This window comes from Spea bombifrons, chromosome 1 (genome assembly GCF_027358695.1).
Source record: "Spea bombifrons isolate aSpeBom1 chromosome 1, aSpeBom1.2.pri, whole genome shotgun sequence".
NCBI lineage: Eukaryota > Metazoa > Chordata > Amphibia > Anura > Pelobatidae > Spea > Spea bombifrons.
Window position 1 is genome coordinate 20,859,202 of NC_071087.1, and position 14,445 is coordinate 20,873,646.

The 14,445-nt window shown below is 38.2% G+C and overlaps 1 protein-coding gene across 3 annotated transcripts in view; it reads left to right on the forward strand.

Annotated features, from left to right (window-relative positions):
- Window positions 1-14,445, forward strand: part of LIMCH1 (LIM and calponin homology domains 1) — a 106,020-nt gene that overhangs the window by 46,052 nt on the left and 45,523 nt on the right. For all 3 annotated transcript variants that reach the window (XM_053458401.1, XM_053458403.1, XM_053458402.1), the window contains exon 3: window positions 1,529-1,598. In XM_053458401.1, the coding sequence (XP_053314376.1) occupies window positions 1,529-1,598 (70 nt within the window). The remainder of the gene's footprint in view (window positions 1-1,528; window positions 1,599-14,445) is intronic.

Genomic DNA, 14,445 nt, shown 5'->3' on the forward strand with positions numbered 1-14,445 from the left:
TTTTTTTTAAAAAAAGTTTTTTAATAAATCATGATACTGTGGTGGTGGTGTTCATCTGAGGCTGTATTTACCTAATTTTTAGACCTGCTTAGGAACAGATGATTGTTATTATGTCCTATTAAGTAAAACCATAGAATTCAAAGAGGGTATACTTTTGTTTTCACACGACTGTATCTGTGTGTGTGTGCATGTATATATGTATGTATGTATATACCTATATGTATATGTATTTCAGCTGTATACAAATGTTTAAGTAGCCTGTAAGTTTGAGTTTTGGTCTAATGTTCCTTTGAAAAAGTCAAAACCTGTGCAATGACGACGTTAAGTCTCTGTGCAATGGGCGAGCTGAATTCTGAAATTCAGCCTCCCCTTTTTCTAGATTGCATGGGAGCGAGCAATTTGTTACAGACTCCTTGGCACTGGAATATCTACTCCCCTTCCACCTTCAGTCCTTGCAGAAGGTCATGTCGAGGGTTATTCTTTAAAATGCTGATGGGTACCTAGAGACTTTAATAACGTGTTACTTGTTATTTCCTTCCTTCCTTTGTGGCTGAGATGTGTTTCCAACTCATTGAGATCTCAGTCCTTCTAACTGCTCTGTCCCTTGAACCACGATAAGAATTCGAAAGTGCGTCCAAAAGAGCTACATATATTTTCCTGTCATCTTGTATTTATTTTAACAAATTTTAACCGCAAAACGTTCTAATCAGCATAAAGTATTAGATGATTGTCAGAGCTTTTCCACAGAGTTTGGATGCAGTTAGCAGCGTTAGAATGAATTTGTAAACATGCCAAGGACGGCTTCGCCCAACTTCGTCCAACGCTTAACAATTGAGGCTTAATCTCTAATGGTAGTGAAATTATTTTCACATCCACCAACAAAGTTCCCACCACACCTAAAATAATAAAACAAATGAAAAAAACCTTTTTTGTTTTGGCTGTATTTATAGATTTCTATTGTATCAAGTAAAACTAAGGTGTAAAATATAACTAAAGAAATTAAATCACTCTATATCTACAAAAGCACACATAGATGCATAAAATGGTAAACAAAAGAGATAACAGTCTGAGCTCAGAGGTCTGTTATTTCCCTTTGAAGAAGAGACCTCTGAGGTTCCTGAAAGTGTGTGTAACTTTAACTTGGGCTAATACATTTATATACTTTTAATTATAAATTTTAGCTATTTGATCCAGTGTCAGTCTTTAAAATAATATTCAAACATAACTGGGAATATTGATTATTTATGAGTAAAACTTTGGACGAGTTGGATGACCCTTTTCATAAGAGGCTCTGCTTGTCTCATAAGTCTACACTTGATCTCATTTTTTTTTTATCGCAAGCACCTGGTTTGCTCTCTTTGTTCGTTCTCCCAAACCATCCTGCGTTTTACCATAAAGATAATACTTTGCCAAAGTGCTATCAAGAAAAAAATTGCTTTCGTTAATGAAACTGACAATTCCACATTTGTTCAAATACATTTTTGGGCTTATCTGATAAGGCACTAAAAGTCAATGTTTTGTGTTACAGGTTATTAAATGCAATTAAACCAGGACTTGTGAAAAAGATCAACAGACTTCCAACACCCATTGCAGGATTGGTAAGTGATGTGGTGTGTTAGTGTTTATGTATGTATATATTGATGTGTGTGTATGTATGTGTGTATGTATATATGTATGTATATATATGTATATATATATGTGTTTTATATATATATATATATATATATTTATATATATATATATATATATATATACATATATAATATGTGTGTGTGTGTGTGTTTTTAAATAGATTACATGTTAGATGTGGGACATTTTATTGGCAAATTACATGGTGCACTATAGTCCCATTGTCGTTTGTAATATACCAAGTCACATACAGAAATCCATCATGCCAGTTGCACTATAACTTTCTTTTTAGCATACAGCCCTCAAATTACCATATTATCATGTTAAATTATCCAGTGTCCCAGGCAGGCTCCTTAACAAACAGCAGCCAATGAAAGTACTTTCTAAATACTTTAATATGCATTCACTAAAGCCAAGGAGAATTTTCCCTGTACTGATTGGCATCTCCAATGAGAGCATTTTCTGTGCATGTGCACAGGGGGCCTTGTTAGAACCCCCACCCCAGAACCCAGGTTCAGTAAACATTTTTTTTTGCATATCCATTCATCAGTTACGTAGAACTATGGTTAGAATTTAGACTTGCAGCGTCTCACATGACTTTGTAAGGCTCCCGATTCACATACTGATTATGGCTTCAGTAAAATGCTTGTAGGTGGATTTATGTGAAGTGATTGTACATTGTCATGTTGTAATTTCTAGCAAGGATATAAAAGCTCTTATCAGCAGGTAACAAACCATGGCCGTTACTAGCAGTGCTTTAATCTCAAAACCACAGACGCGCTGAGTCTTTGTTTCAGGGAGCTGTAGTTCTACACGCTCACTTCTGTCACTACCGTAAGTCATGAATTTTGAAACCCGCTTCATCAACAAACTTGCAGACACATATGTTGAAACATGTCATGTTTGTATGTTCAGAACACAACATGTGCATGAACTGTTGCATGTTCTTGGTGTTGAAATGGTTTACCAGCTGAGACTTGTATTAATGCCTCTTTTCAAAGCGATTGGGAAATAACTGAATGTGGATTCTAAAGCATTTAATACAGTGAATGCACCTGGCTGGGTTAGGTGTATGAGAAATATACATGTATAATTACTGATAATTGGGTTAAAAGAAAAGTCCTTCAAGGTCAAACTTTCATTTCTCTAAAGTCTGTCTAACCAGCTGTCAAAAGAGACAGTCTAGTGTCCCATACAACCCCGTCAAATCGCGCCACATAACACCACCTTGAGTGCTTGAAGCAACCAATTACCGTCCAGAAAGTGCTCTCTTTGAAATCAGTGAGATCACTTTCTGAATAGCTAGCCACATTTGTATCGTAACTTAGAGTTTGAAGGCAGATAAGAACTCCTCAGTCCATCCAGTCTGTTTTTCTTGCTGTAAAAAGCTCATGCTTTAAATGGTCCCTGGTCTTGTCTTTTACATCCTGTCTCTGAATTAACCTTTTCCACTGGGAGTCTGTTCCACTTATCTATGACCTCAGTGGGAAAAAACATCCTCACATACTTGTATTATAGAGTTTTAGGTACGTATCATATGTAAACAAGAGTGCTGTATGTTAAACACAACGCAGTTGGAACTAAAACTGATTCAAATATCTAAAAATTGGTAACCTAATATAGCAGAATGTAAATCCTCTCAAACACCAATCTATAGTAGGATTCCATACAATATTATTGTGTGTAGCACCTTTTCCCATTCCGTTTATTTATGAAGGTTACCCTGAGATTGTTTTGCAGGCACGAAAATAGTTTAAAGAACCGGGCGTGACGACACCGAATATGTCAACTGCACAAACGTTAGGTTGTTTTTCCATTAGCCAGTTGACTGTGCCCTGAATAACCAGCCCTGATCCATTCCCCCAAAATAGCCTGATTCTTAATTAAGACCCGTTGGAGCCCAGATGTCTGGAAAGAGTGAGAGTAATGTATCAGACACCCTTGATTATGCGGGTCCACACGCTGCTTTTAAATCTGCTATTCAGCTGAAGGAAGTCAGATTCTAATGAAGAATCTCTACAAAAACACACATTTCCTATGCAAACCTATCCTGAAGGATGAACGAGTCTTTGTTTATACAGGATGGTCTTGGAGGGCCATACAACATAATTATCTGACATTGCCCTAGCAGCCCTTACGTTGTCATTATGCTATTATACAATTGTAGTTAATTAGCCGGTAATGTAATCAGGACACGCTAATCCTGCCTAGAATGGCTTCTTAAGGTGTATGTGACATAGACAGTGCCATCTTTAGCTCTTAATCCGCTACTTCTAATATTTCTTAGACTCCTGTTCATATTCACCCGTTCGTTTTAGTATGTTTATTTGTAGATGTTGGGAATAAGATACTTTACCCTAACCCAGGACAGCACCGCTACCACCGCTTCTGCTCCACTGCTGGGATATAGCTTTGTATCCTGGTAGTCTGCCAGCCCGACGCCAGGCTGAAGTAAGTAGTGATATAAATTCTTTAATCAATCTGCATACTAGCACCGCCAATTAGTTCTTCCCTGCATTCAGTGTTACTGGCAGAAGAAGCTTGGTTGGATATATCACGGTGCTTCAGGGTACAGCTAGGAAAGGGTCTGACGCTGAAATAAAGAAATAATTTCTAACACTTACATTTCTAGCAAGGCTGCAGTTTTAACTTGGGTAGTTTATTTTTAACATTTCTTTTGACCATAATCTGAATTAACGCAATGTCTGTCAGAGCACCAAAACTTTCTTAGAAAAGCCTCCATGTCTGTATTCAGGCCTGAGGAGGTTCGGTAGTTTGGAGACATCCCACCAGCCCATGGGGGTCTTCTCTCAGCACAGCTGTCCACAGAACTCCATGGCATTTGCTACCGTTATTCATGGAAGCAACTTAATGTCAAGCAGTAATTATAGTGAGACTTCCAGAATCTGCTGGAGCAACTGCAAACGTGTTAATCAAATGCTGTACGAGTTTTTATTGAGAATATTCATGTCTTATTTAACATCAGTGTTAATCTAATTATGTACACCATAAAATTCAAGGTAAGGAAGTTTTACTTTACTAAGAGGGCAGTACATGCATTGAAGAGCGGTAGATGCCAATACAGTGAAATAATTTGCCCTTGTAACAGAAATCACACAAAAACTGCCTGTTGTGCACCACAACAGGCAAGGTCTCTGCCCAACGAAGGACTATTGTGATGTTTGTAGCTCTGCCTTTTTACTACATTAAAAAGAGACAACCAGAGTGAGTTTCTGCTCCAGGAAGAGCTTGGCTGGCCCTGTATAAAGCATAGCCGATTTTAGGAAGATTCTTTGCATGGTTATAGAAGGCCATCCCAGAGGTTCTTGCTCGTGATGGCCCTTCGTAATGGATGAGAAGTGAGAGTTAATCCACAATGTTCCTCTCCTCACAACCCTCCCTTTAATAAATAGACCCTAGCTAGCTCGTGCCGTTTAGTTTGCCCCGCTTTTTGCGCTCGAGAAAACAAAATGAGAAAAGAGGGTGAACCGGTTGTATTTGACTGTCCTGGCTATAGGGCGGATGGTTTTTAAGTGGTTAAGTATGGTTGCACTTGGCTTGGGCCAAGAGTGCTTTATGGTTATAAAGTTTCTGTTGATGTAAGTAATTTATTATTGATACATTGTAAGCTAAATAAAAGACCTGTTTATCCAATACAAAGTTGTCAGTGTTTTTATTTATTTATGATATGAAAAGAGTTTGTTAAAGCTGGTTGATTTGTTGTTTGGTGCATCTCCCTTACAATCACATGTCTCCTGGTATATATCGTTCCACTACTAGTATCAATACATTTATTTCCTTTGGAACGTCACGCTGCTTCTCTGCTTGAGATTTTGTGTTTTTTCAAGATTCCTTTTAAAACCAGGGATTGTTGTTTCTTCTCTTCAAAGACGCTTAGATAGAGGAAAACCTACTGTTTTTAAATAACACAAAATCCACCAAGTTAACAGGAAGTTAGGTCTGTAGGTATAAGCATGTTAGTCGGCATGAGGATGTGTTTACCTGGTGAGTGCAGTCAGTAAGAGGCACACCATACATTTCAGGAAGCAGATGTCTACAGATCTAGTTTCTGAAGCCATGAACTGTTAATTTAATAGTTTGATTTGCCATGGAAACGCGTTTTAATCGGTTTTATTGCCCCTATAAAATGTGATCTCTGGCAACATTCTGCTAACAGGTAGAACATAAACTAGCTGAAATTGAAATATATATCTGTCTATCTAGATATATATGTGTGTGTGTGTGTGTGTATATGTGTATATATATGTATGTATATATATATATATATATATATATATATATATATATATATATACATATATATATACATATACACACATATACACACACACACACAGTTATTTTTGTATATATTTATATATATATAATAACAAAACCTCTTCAGGCATATTATCTGTACATCTGAAGTTTGTTTTTGTAATGCCCACTTATACCCCCGTCATAATAAAATGTCTTGATTGCAGAAGTATTTTCTGTGCACATAATAAATCACTGTCTACCAGATCAGCATATTATGTGAGGGCCCAGTGTTACTAATAGTTCACATTGTAACCCGGCGTGACAATATCCGTTTCTGTGAGAGGCCTGTCCTTGAATGACATGTAACTTTTATTTGGGTAACACTGTGTCTGCTGTTGGCATGGACTGAGTGTCTGCTGGCCTTTAAATCAAAGGGCAGTATTTTTCATTCTTCCTATTCCTCTTCTACATGGCAAGAAGGCTTGTGTCAATATGCAAATACGTATAGCAGTAGGACCAAGGAAGCGGGGGCCAGCCTTAGCACCAAGTGCCCCAGGTACCTGCATCAAGGGGCAAAATGTAAAGCGCAATATTACTCATGGGAATCAAATAAAGAAAGCAGATTTACTGAAAATAAATAGCCACAGAATAAATTTTACCAGTACAAGTTACATACCAAGAATGACAGATACAGACAGGACAGGCTGACACCCTGTGAGATCCCCCAACATTTTGGCAATAAGCCTTTGTCAAGGGTAGGATCTTAATACAGTATATGGAGTATGGGGTATAAATACCTTGAAATCACGGGAAAGATGGCGGCCGCCATGTGGGGAATCAGCATGGGGCTGCCCCAATACGAAAAGCGCACTAGAGTTTGGGATGATGGAGTACAGGCTAAGTGGGATCGAATAGTGTAACGTGTACCCAATCAGACCCAATACACATGATAATAAGATGATATTGCATATTTAAATGGTAGTTACTCAAGCCACAGAAAAGTTAATGCACATAAATAAAAAAAAAGTATATAACATGATTCGATAAAAAAAAAACAAAGTATGAAATACTTGTATATTAAATGACATGATCCTAATAGAAGCATAGTAAATATTAAGCATTACATATGTTAATCAGCACCAGGATTAAATCAGTGTTGTCATAAAAGATGACTAAGCGGAACCGCATAATGTAGATTAGTGATATGCCAATATTAGTGAATAACCCCCTAAAGAATAAGTGTGTAAAGTAAAAAAATCAAAGAACCAAAAAGGTAAAAACAAAATAATATATTTTTCTAGGTAGAGGTAGACCCAAGGGACACCGCATCAAGGGGCGTCAGGCAGTTGTGGATCCTTCCTGGTGAGAAAAGTCTGATGTGGTGATGGCTCCTTCGATGAGTTAATAGAGGCAGATATCCATTCTAGTGCCCATAGCCATTTGTCCCTCTTTCCTCCAGTTGTTCTACAGCCCTAACACTCACAATAATGTTTCGCTTAAAAAAAGACTTGCAAAAAAACCATGTTCATAAATCATATTGTGGAGACATGCAATAATTATCTAAGAACTTGATGAGATACTCATCTAAAATGAGAAATGGGAAGGGTGACAAAGAGTAGTTTTATTATACCATTTGGTGTAGGCCTGGCCCTGCATATGGCGGCCTCTGTTGGAAGCCATGCTAATGTTCTTTGATGTCGCCAGATAGGAGTGTCATACATCACAGGAGGATAATGTTTGAGTATTGTGAATTATTCTTCAATAATTATTCAGGTTTCAGTTAAAAATGTCCAATGAAAAGGATTTGCTAGCGTCATATTAAGGAAACACAGCTTCATGTTTTTTCAATTGTACTTTAAGGTTAATGCAATGGAAGTGAACATAAAATGATTTTCCATCCGTTTCTATGACAACACACTATAACAGTGCTTTTGTGTCTCTGTATCCTACGTCTGTGAAGGTCCACTAGAGGTAATGTGTGGATTTTGTGGTGTTTTTTTTTACTTGCGCACACATAATTTAGGTCTTCCATGCTAAAGCATCTAAAGCTGTAATTACAGAATTATTTGTTGCCCATTGGGTTACTTTTTTGTTTTTATTATTATAATAGAACTGTTCCCTTCATGCATAATTGACTCACTCAACAGATTTAATGGAAAACCAGTGGTCCATTTGAGGTCAGTTATATATAAAGCAGTTTACCGTCCTTTAAGGCTATGCACCTGGCTTGCTATAATGCTTTAATTACTGCATTATGTAGACATTTTAATAAAGCAGTGCTACTCAAATCGAGGTCTCAAATGTTGAAAACAGACCAGGAGTTTTTTCTATAAATCCCTAAAACCAAGTAGTTTGGTAAATTGTAATTTAGATGCTGGCTCAAGGATATCAAAATATTGTGGCCTGTTTAGCACCCTTGAAGGCTGGAGTTTACCACCTTTTGCTCCAAATCAAGGTTTTTTGACAATTTGTGCTTGTGAGTTTTGAGATATTTTCTGAAAATCTGTGAATAATTCAGTATTTTGGAATCATTAACACAAAAAATGGATTGTATCAAAGCTAAAGACTGCAGGAGTTCTTTAAGCTTCTGGACGTGCAAAGAATGAAAAATGTTCTTCCCACGATGGTGTTGAACGCCCCGGGATCAGTGCAGAGCCGTGCTCTTACTCTTAAATTTCTCCAAATTCAAACAAGGCATGGTCTTGCTAAAATATTTCTAGATGTGTTTTTTTAAGATCTACTACACTGTTTTGAGTTGTGTAACAGTTACAAGAATAACTTTGCAGATTTAAAGAATAACAAGACATCGGGGGTTTGGTAACTTACATTTTTCATTCTGACATGAAGATTAAATCTGACTGTGAGCTCCGGAAAAACAAGGAATCACAGATAGACTGTTTGTGATTATATAAAAGATGCCTGCAGCATATTTCGGGAGAATATTGCTTACAAATTCCACATAGGTCAATGTGGTGTTCACCAGAAAGATCCAAACTTTTGCTGGCTGGTCCTCTTTAAAATAAATCACATTTTACGATTAATCGGAAGTATTCAATTGAGGAGCACTGTGCTGTTTATCAAGAAGGCAGCAACAGATCTCAGCTGCTAGAATTACATTATATTTTACCTTTCTAGTTTTTTGGCATGACAGGTGGACAGCCCTGCTCCTTTTATAACTGCAAGGGTTCCGTTTCAAGAACTCTTCTGTTTTGGGCTGTGGCGCAACTGGAGAAGGTGTTTGTCTTATGTCAGTGCGGGCAGAACATCAGTGATCAACCGAAGACTTACTAGTTGATCTGAAACGTTTAGTTTTTAGGAAAGCACTTCTCTTTACACTTAAGTTTTTGGTTTTCAATTCAATTTTTAAAGTGGACCAGGCTGTTAAAGATGCTTATGAAGCCATCGATTGAGCAGACATTACTAGCAAAGTTAACTCACTCATTATGTTAAATAAGTTGGCTTTGCAGACTGCCAAATTAATCTGGGCAGAATGTGTTGTTCTTGTGTTGTGCAACATCCCTTCATGTCTTCGGGGCTATATGCTTCCATCCAAGATTTGTATTGTTGCCTGAAAAACTCTGCTTTCTTATAATAATGTCATTGATGCGTTCCATGATATTACAAATGTGTTCACCGGATAGTGGCAAAAGCCAAGAGTTCATGGTTGTTGGTTGCCTCATGTCCAGACCCTACTCACAGACAGCCTTGGGGTTTCAGTTACAGTTGATATACCTTTTGCAGATGAAAGGCCTTAGCGAGTGAGATTTTTGGCCCCATGGCAGACCCTGTATGGTGAGCACATTCATTACCCTTGCATGTAACGCTGCTGACTGCTGTGAACGTACGCTATCCAGTTCCCACTTACTGTGTAGTATATCAGTAGTAAACACATTGCCATAGCTCCGTGTTAGAGATATTGGGGATGTCGGCATAGCCCTGATTCACTTGGAAAGCATAATGAACTCTTCTCCCCTCCACTCACTTCAGTGGTGAGTATTCTTCATGTAAAGACTGAAACATTTCTGCAAGTTGATGTTTTGACTTCAGGGAATGGTATTATGGAGGAGAAGAGACTGTTCACTCTTTGAGGTAGAAGCCTGAGATTAATTCACGAAGAGCAGCAGATTGCCATTGGCATCCAGATAGAGCTGTGATGTGTATACTTGCTACCATTGGGAGCACATGTTGGATGGAAGGTAAAAAGTATAAGGTGCTGCAGTTGTGCTGACTGTTTCTAAAGTTTTAATCTACAACTGGGATTTTTAAGTGCCTGGGCAGTGATTGTGAACATTGCCATTGTGAATACACTGTATTCTGTATATTCTGTGTATTCTGTACGTCGTTCATGGTGAGTTTAGGTGGAGCCATGCATTCCCCCTTTAGTAGCTATTACCACATAAGCCAGGAATGCTTTTCTTAGTCTATAAATGACATCATCTGTTCACAGGTAAAACAGTTGGTACTGGGATTTAATGTCCTAGTAACCTCTTTAGTGATAGGATTGGTAACAACTTGACTTGCTTTGGGGGTAACGGGTAGCATTGTATTACTAGATTTCTGTGCTGTCTGAAATATCATTGCACAGAAACGCAGACTTTTGCTTTGTTGTTCATAAATCACAATATAACTTACGATCCAAAGCAGAGCAGATGTTTTATATAAAAATAACCTTTTTATTGATGCCGAGCACTTTAAACAAAAACAGAGCTTCACGTGATATATTTTTTTTTTAACATATAAACATTTGGTGGTTAAGTTTAATTTGGACTATGCAGAGCTGAAAAAAAAACTTGTCCGTGACAGTTTGCCCCAACCCAAGGAATTTCTGCCCCGGCCGGCGACTTCCTTGTTTACGCACATCTGATACAGCGATGTGCCAACTTTACCCGTGTGCAAAACAGTCTCAAGCTGCAGCCAGAAATGTCGAGGTGACTTTTTGATCCCCTTCAAGTAAAAAGGAAGGGGAGTGCAGCCTGAGGAAAAGGAGGGAAATCTTAAAGGTGCTGTTCCACTTAAAGCATTAATTGCTCTCTTAATAATGTTACAGCAAGCAGATCTGTCGTATCTATTATACTTTGTAACTTAATCGTATTAAAAAGCAGACCTTTTTAAGATGCTTATATGTCATCAGGTCATGATTGCCTGCTTTTGTGTCACATGAAAACTAAGTGTTCCCAGCAAACCTTCTCAAGTAATCGCATGGGTCATATGGAGAAATATTTAGTGCTCAAAAACGTACACTTCCTGCAGGTAGTCAGTAAACATTGACAAAAACATTAAGGACTAAAGAATCCTGAAAGGAAGGAAGGTAGGAAGGAAAATGAACAGGTGGTGTTTTCTAAGGAGTCCACATTAAGAAACCAATGTTCACCAAGCAGTTTTGTTTCACTGTGATCACCGTGATTTCACATTATCCCGTAACACAATTTGTGTTGGTCTAGATCTGACTCAAGATAAGTAGAAGCTCAAAATACAGACTTTTTGTTCTCTTGGGTTTTTTTATTACTTTTTTTTTACTGTTCCTAACTATTAGAAAAAGGACATAACTAGCAATAACGTAAGCAGTATTTTTAGTAGCAGATATAGATTAGATTAAATTAAATTAAAGAACAAAGTATGAAAACATGCAAACTTTATCTGCCCTTTTGTCATTGGGAACATATCCATTTCCACAAAACACTCATCCAGTCTCCTTAGGTCTTCTCGGTGATTCTAGAGACTGCTGCATTCAAAGAAACCAAGACTTACAGGCCATTGTGTACAAAAGCAATTCGGAATCCTTTCCTTCTGTTAGAATACACTTTTTTATTTGTTAGTGTATAATGCTGATAAGGTAGCTGCTTGTTCTCGTAAAGCATCCTAACTGTACAGGAGCACAAAAGCACCCCATTCTCGGGGGCTTATCACACAAACAGCATATGAGAATACATTTATGGCGGTTGCGTAAAAAGCTTTTTGTCCTTTAGCACAGATTCTTCATGCAGATGCGTTAGCCATGAATTTGTTGTTTGGCAGGGAGATGATAACATTTTAGGCTGACATGTCTACATATCACTGTGTAATGAAATTTTAATCTCACAACGAGACCACCCAACCCCTCGGTTTACTGAAAGCTGCTGATATGATTTCTATTTAATTCTTGGCCAGCCTTCTTAATTCTGTATATAGCAATATGCGACAGGACCTTACCAGAGTATATGAAGATCTTAATACCTCCTGAGCGGAGCTAATATCCAATAAGGTCCTTTGGATGAAAGAGTCAGCCTTGCATGCAAGTTCAAGCTTTGAAGTTTAAAGGAACTATAGCCATGATTAATGAAGTCTTGGTTTAATGCATTTCCACTTCTTGTAGATGAAGTCTTAGTTTAAACTCTTGGACTGTGAAGAGAAGAAAATGAGGGGAAAGAGTAGCCAAACAATGTAACTAAAGAAGGCATTGTCACTTTGATGATGAAAAAAACAACCTATTTTTTTATTATTTCCTTGAAGACCCGTTCTTGGATCTGGACGGATCATTCTGGGCTCCTGTCTGTGGCCAGCAGGGTTAAAATAATTCCCCCCCAGTGTGCGTCTGCATGAAACTAAAAGTTGGAATAATAGTTTTGCGTTTTGATAGTTATTGAGAAATAGTCTATTTAATGTATAAACACTGTTGCATTGATTTACACAGACATGTTTGGCTTCAGCATTTTGCCTCTAGGTGAGAGGTGTGTTGTAAGCATGGCTTGTGCCAAAGTGTCTACCTCTGTTATTTCTATAGTAGAACTCCACCTGTTGCTCATGCGATGGAAAAAAGACCAGGTCGGTAAAAGTGCATAGACTGGCTCGCTGTGGTCTTTGGCCCCTTCCCATATACTACTGCTTGCATTCACTAGATCCCTTCCCAAACGCCTCTGCCCCCTTCATCTAAAACGACTTCTACCAGATGAGCGCACTATTCACAACAACACAAGTAATACTTGCTGACCAGAAATGTCATAGGTCTATGACCTGCACACCTAATAGTCTTTTGGGCCCCCATACTGATTATTACCACATCAGCGGCAGCATGTAATGTCGGGCGTTTCCAGCTGGTGGTGGTCCGTATGGCAGCCGCTGACCTTCAAGTGTTTAAAGGGCCAGTGCGGTCTCGTCAGGACATGATAAATATTTGTTTCCAGAACGGAAGTCAAGGTGACTTTAGTTGTTACAACTTCACCTTTTCTCTCAAATCCTTACCCCTGCACATCCTTCTATGTGACCTTTGGGTCCTTTGCTCCAAACAAGCTTTCTCGTATTGATCTTAGGGCCCCTCCAAGGCTACGGATATCTAATTTTCATATGAGGCCCGCCACGTTTCTAAGTGTGTGTAAATATAAACATACGCAAATGTCTTCGAACTGAAGAAAGTTCATAAAGAATTTGTTAATTAACTTTTAAGAAATAAGCATCAGGCAGTCTTTGGCTTATTGGTTTCTCGTAATAAACATGCTGAAAAGTATTTTTTAATCACCACCTCCATAAAGATGTTGCTTCATATTCAGACATCCCAGCCAGCTGGCAAAAGCATGAGAGCCCTGTAAACATTTGATATTAATGTGGCTACAGATTTTTTTTCTTTTATACCGCTTTTAAAGCTTGTGTTTTTGTCTTCCTGGCAGATTAAGCCAAACGATTATTAATTTTTCTTAGAAGACCAATGAACCATGACAATTAGCCAAGACGACTAATTCTGTTGTTGCAAGAATACATATTTCTTATTGTTGAATGCTACATAGTGTGATGCAGTCCAAAGCAACTTGCTGGAACAGAATACATTGTTGCATATCACTCCGTTCTCCAAAAGCTGGAATTGCACCCCGTTTTTCACTCTGCATGGTGCTCCGTTCACCACAGTGAGATTTATTCAGCTGCAAGGAGAGTTTGCTGGAGAGTTGTAATTTCAACTTCTTGACTTCAATATAAATTATAAAGGCCCATCCCTGATAACCTTCTAGTGGGTGAATGGCTTGGTGCTATGTAATGTGTGGGTACATCAGTAAGACGAGTCCCTCAAACCTTTAAATGATGCAGTACACAAGGCCAGCTCATCCAGTCTTGCAGGAGAAACTTGCCAGTGTTGGTCCTTCATAATAATTAGTCATTGCAGCATTTTGCCCCAATGGTGCTATTTGGTAACGAGACAATACGTTCTACAGGGCAGGGACCCCCCTTTCTTATGTTTTCATACCTATTGTACTAAGATTACTGTAAATGTCTGCAGACTACCGTACTTATATGACTAGGTGTATTGTAGCTCTTTTTTCATTGTGTTATAGGGTGCATCTGTTACATCTATGTAATAATGGAATAGAATTGTTGGTAGAAAGAAAATAAAAATCATTGGTAAAGATGTCACCTTTTGATGATATCTCTGGAAAGCTTACAATTTGATGCCAATAAGTATTATCATGTTGAACACATTTTCTTATCTTTGTAACGTCATTGAACATACAGAACAATGCTTGGCCACCTGTCATGCCTCCCAATTAGATAACTGACCCGTCTGCATAGAACTCCCATAACTGGCTCGAGATG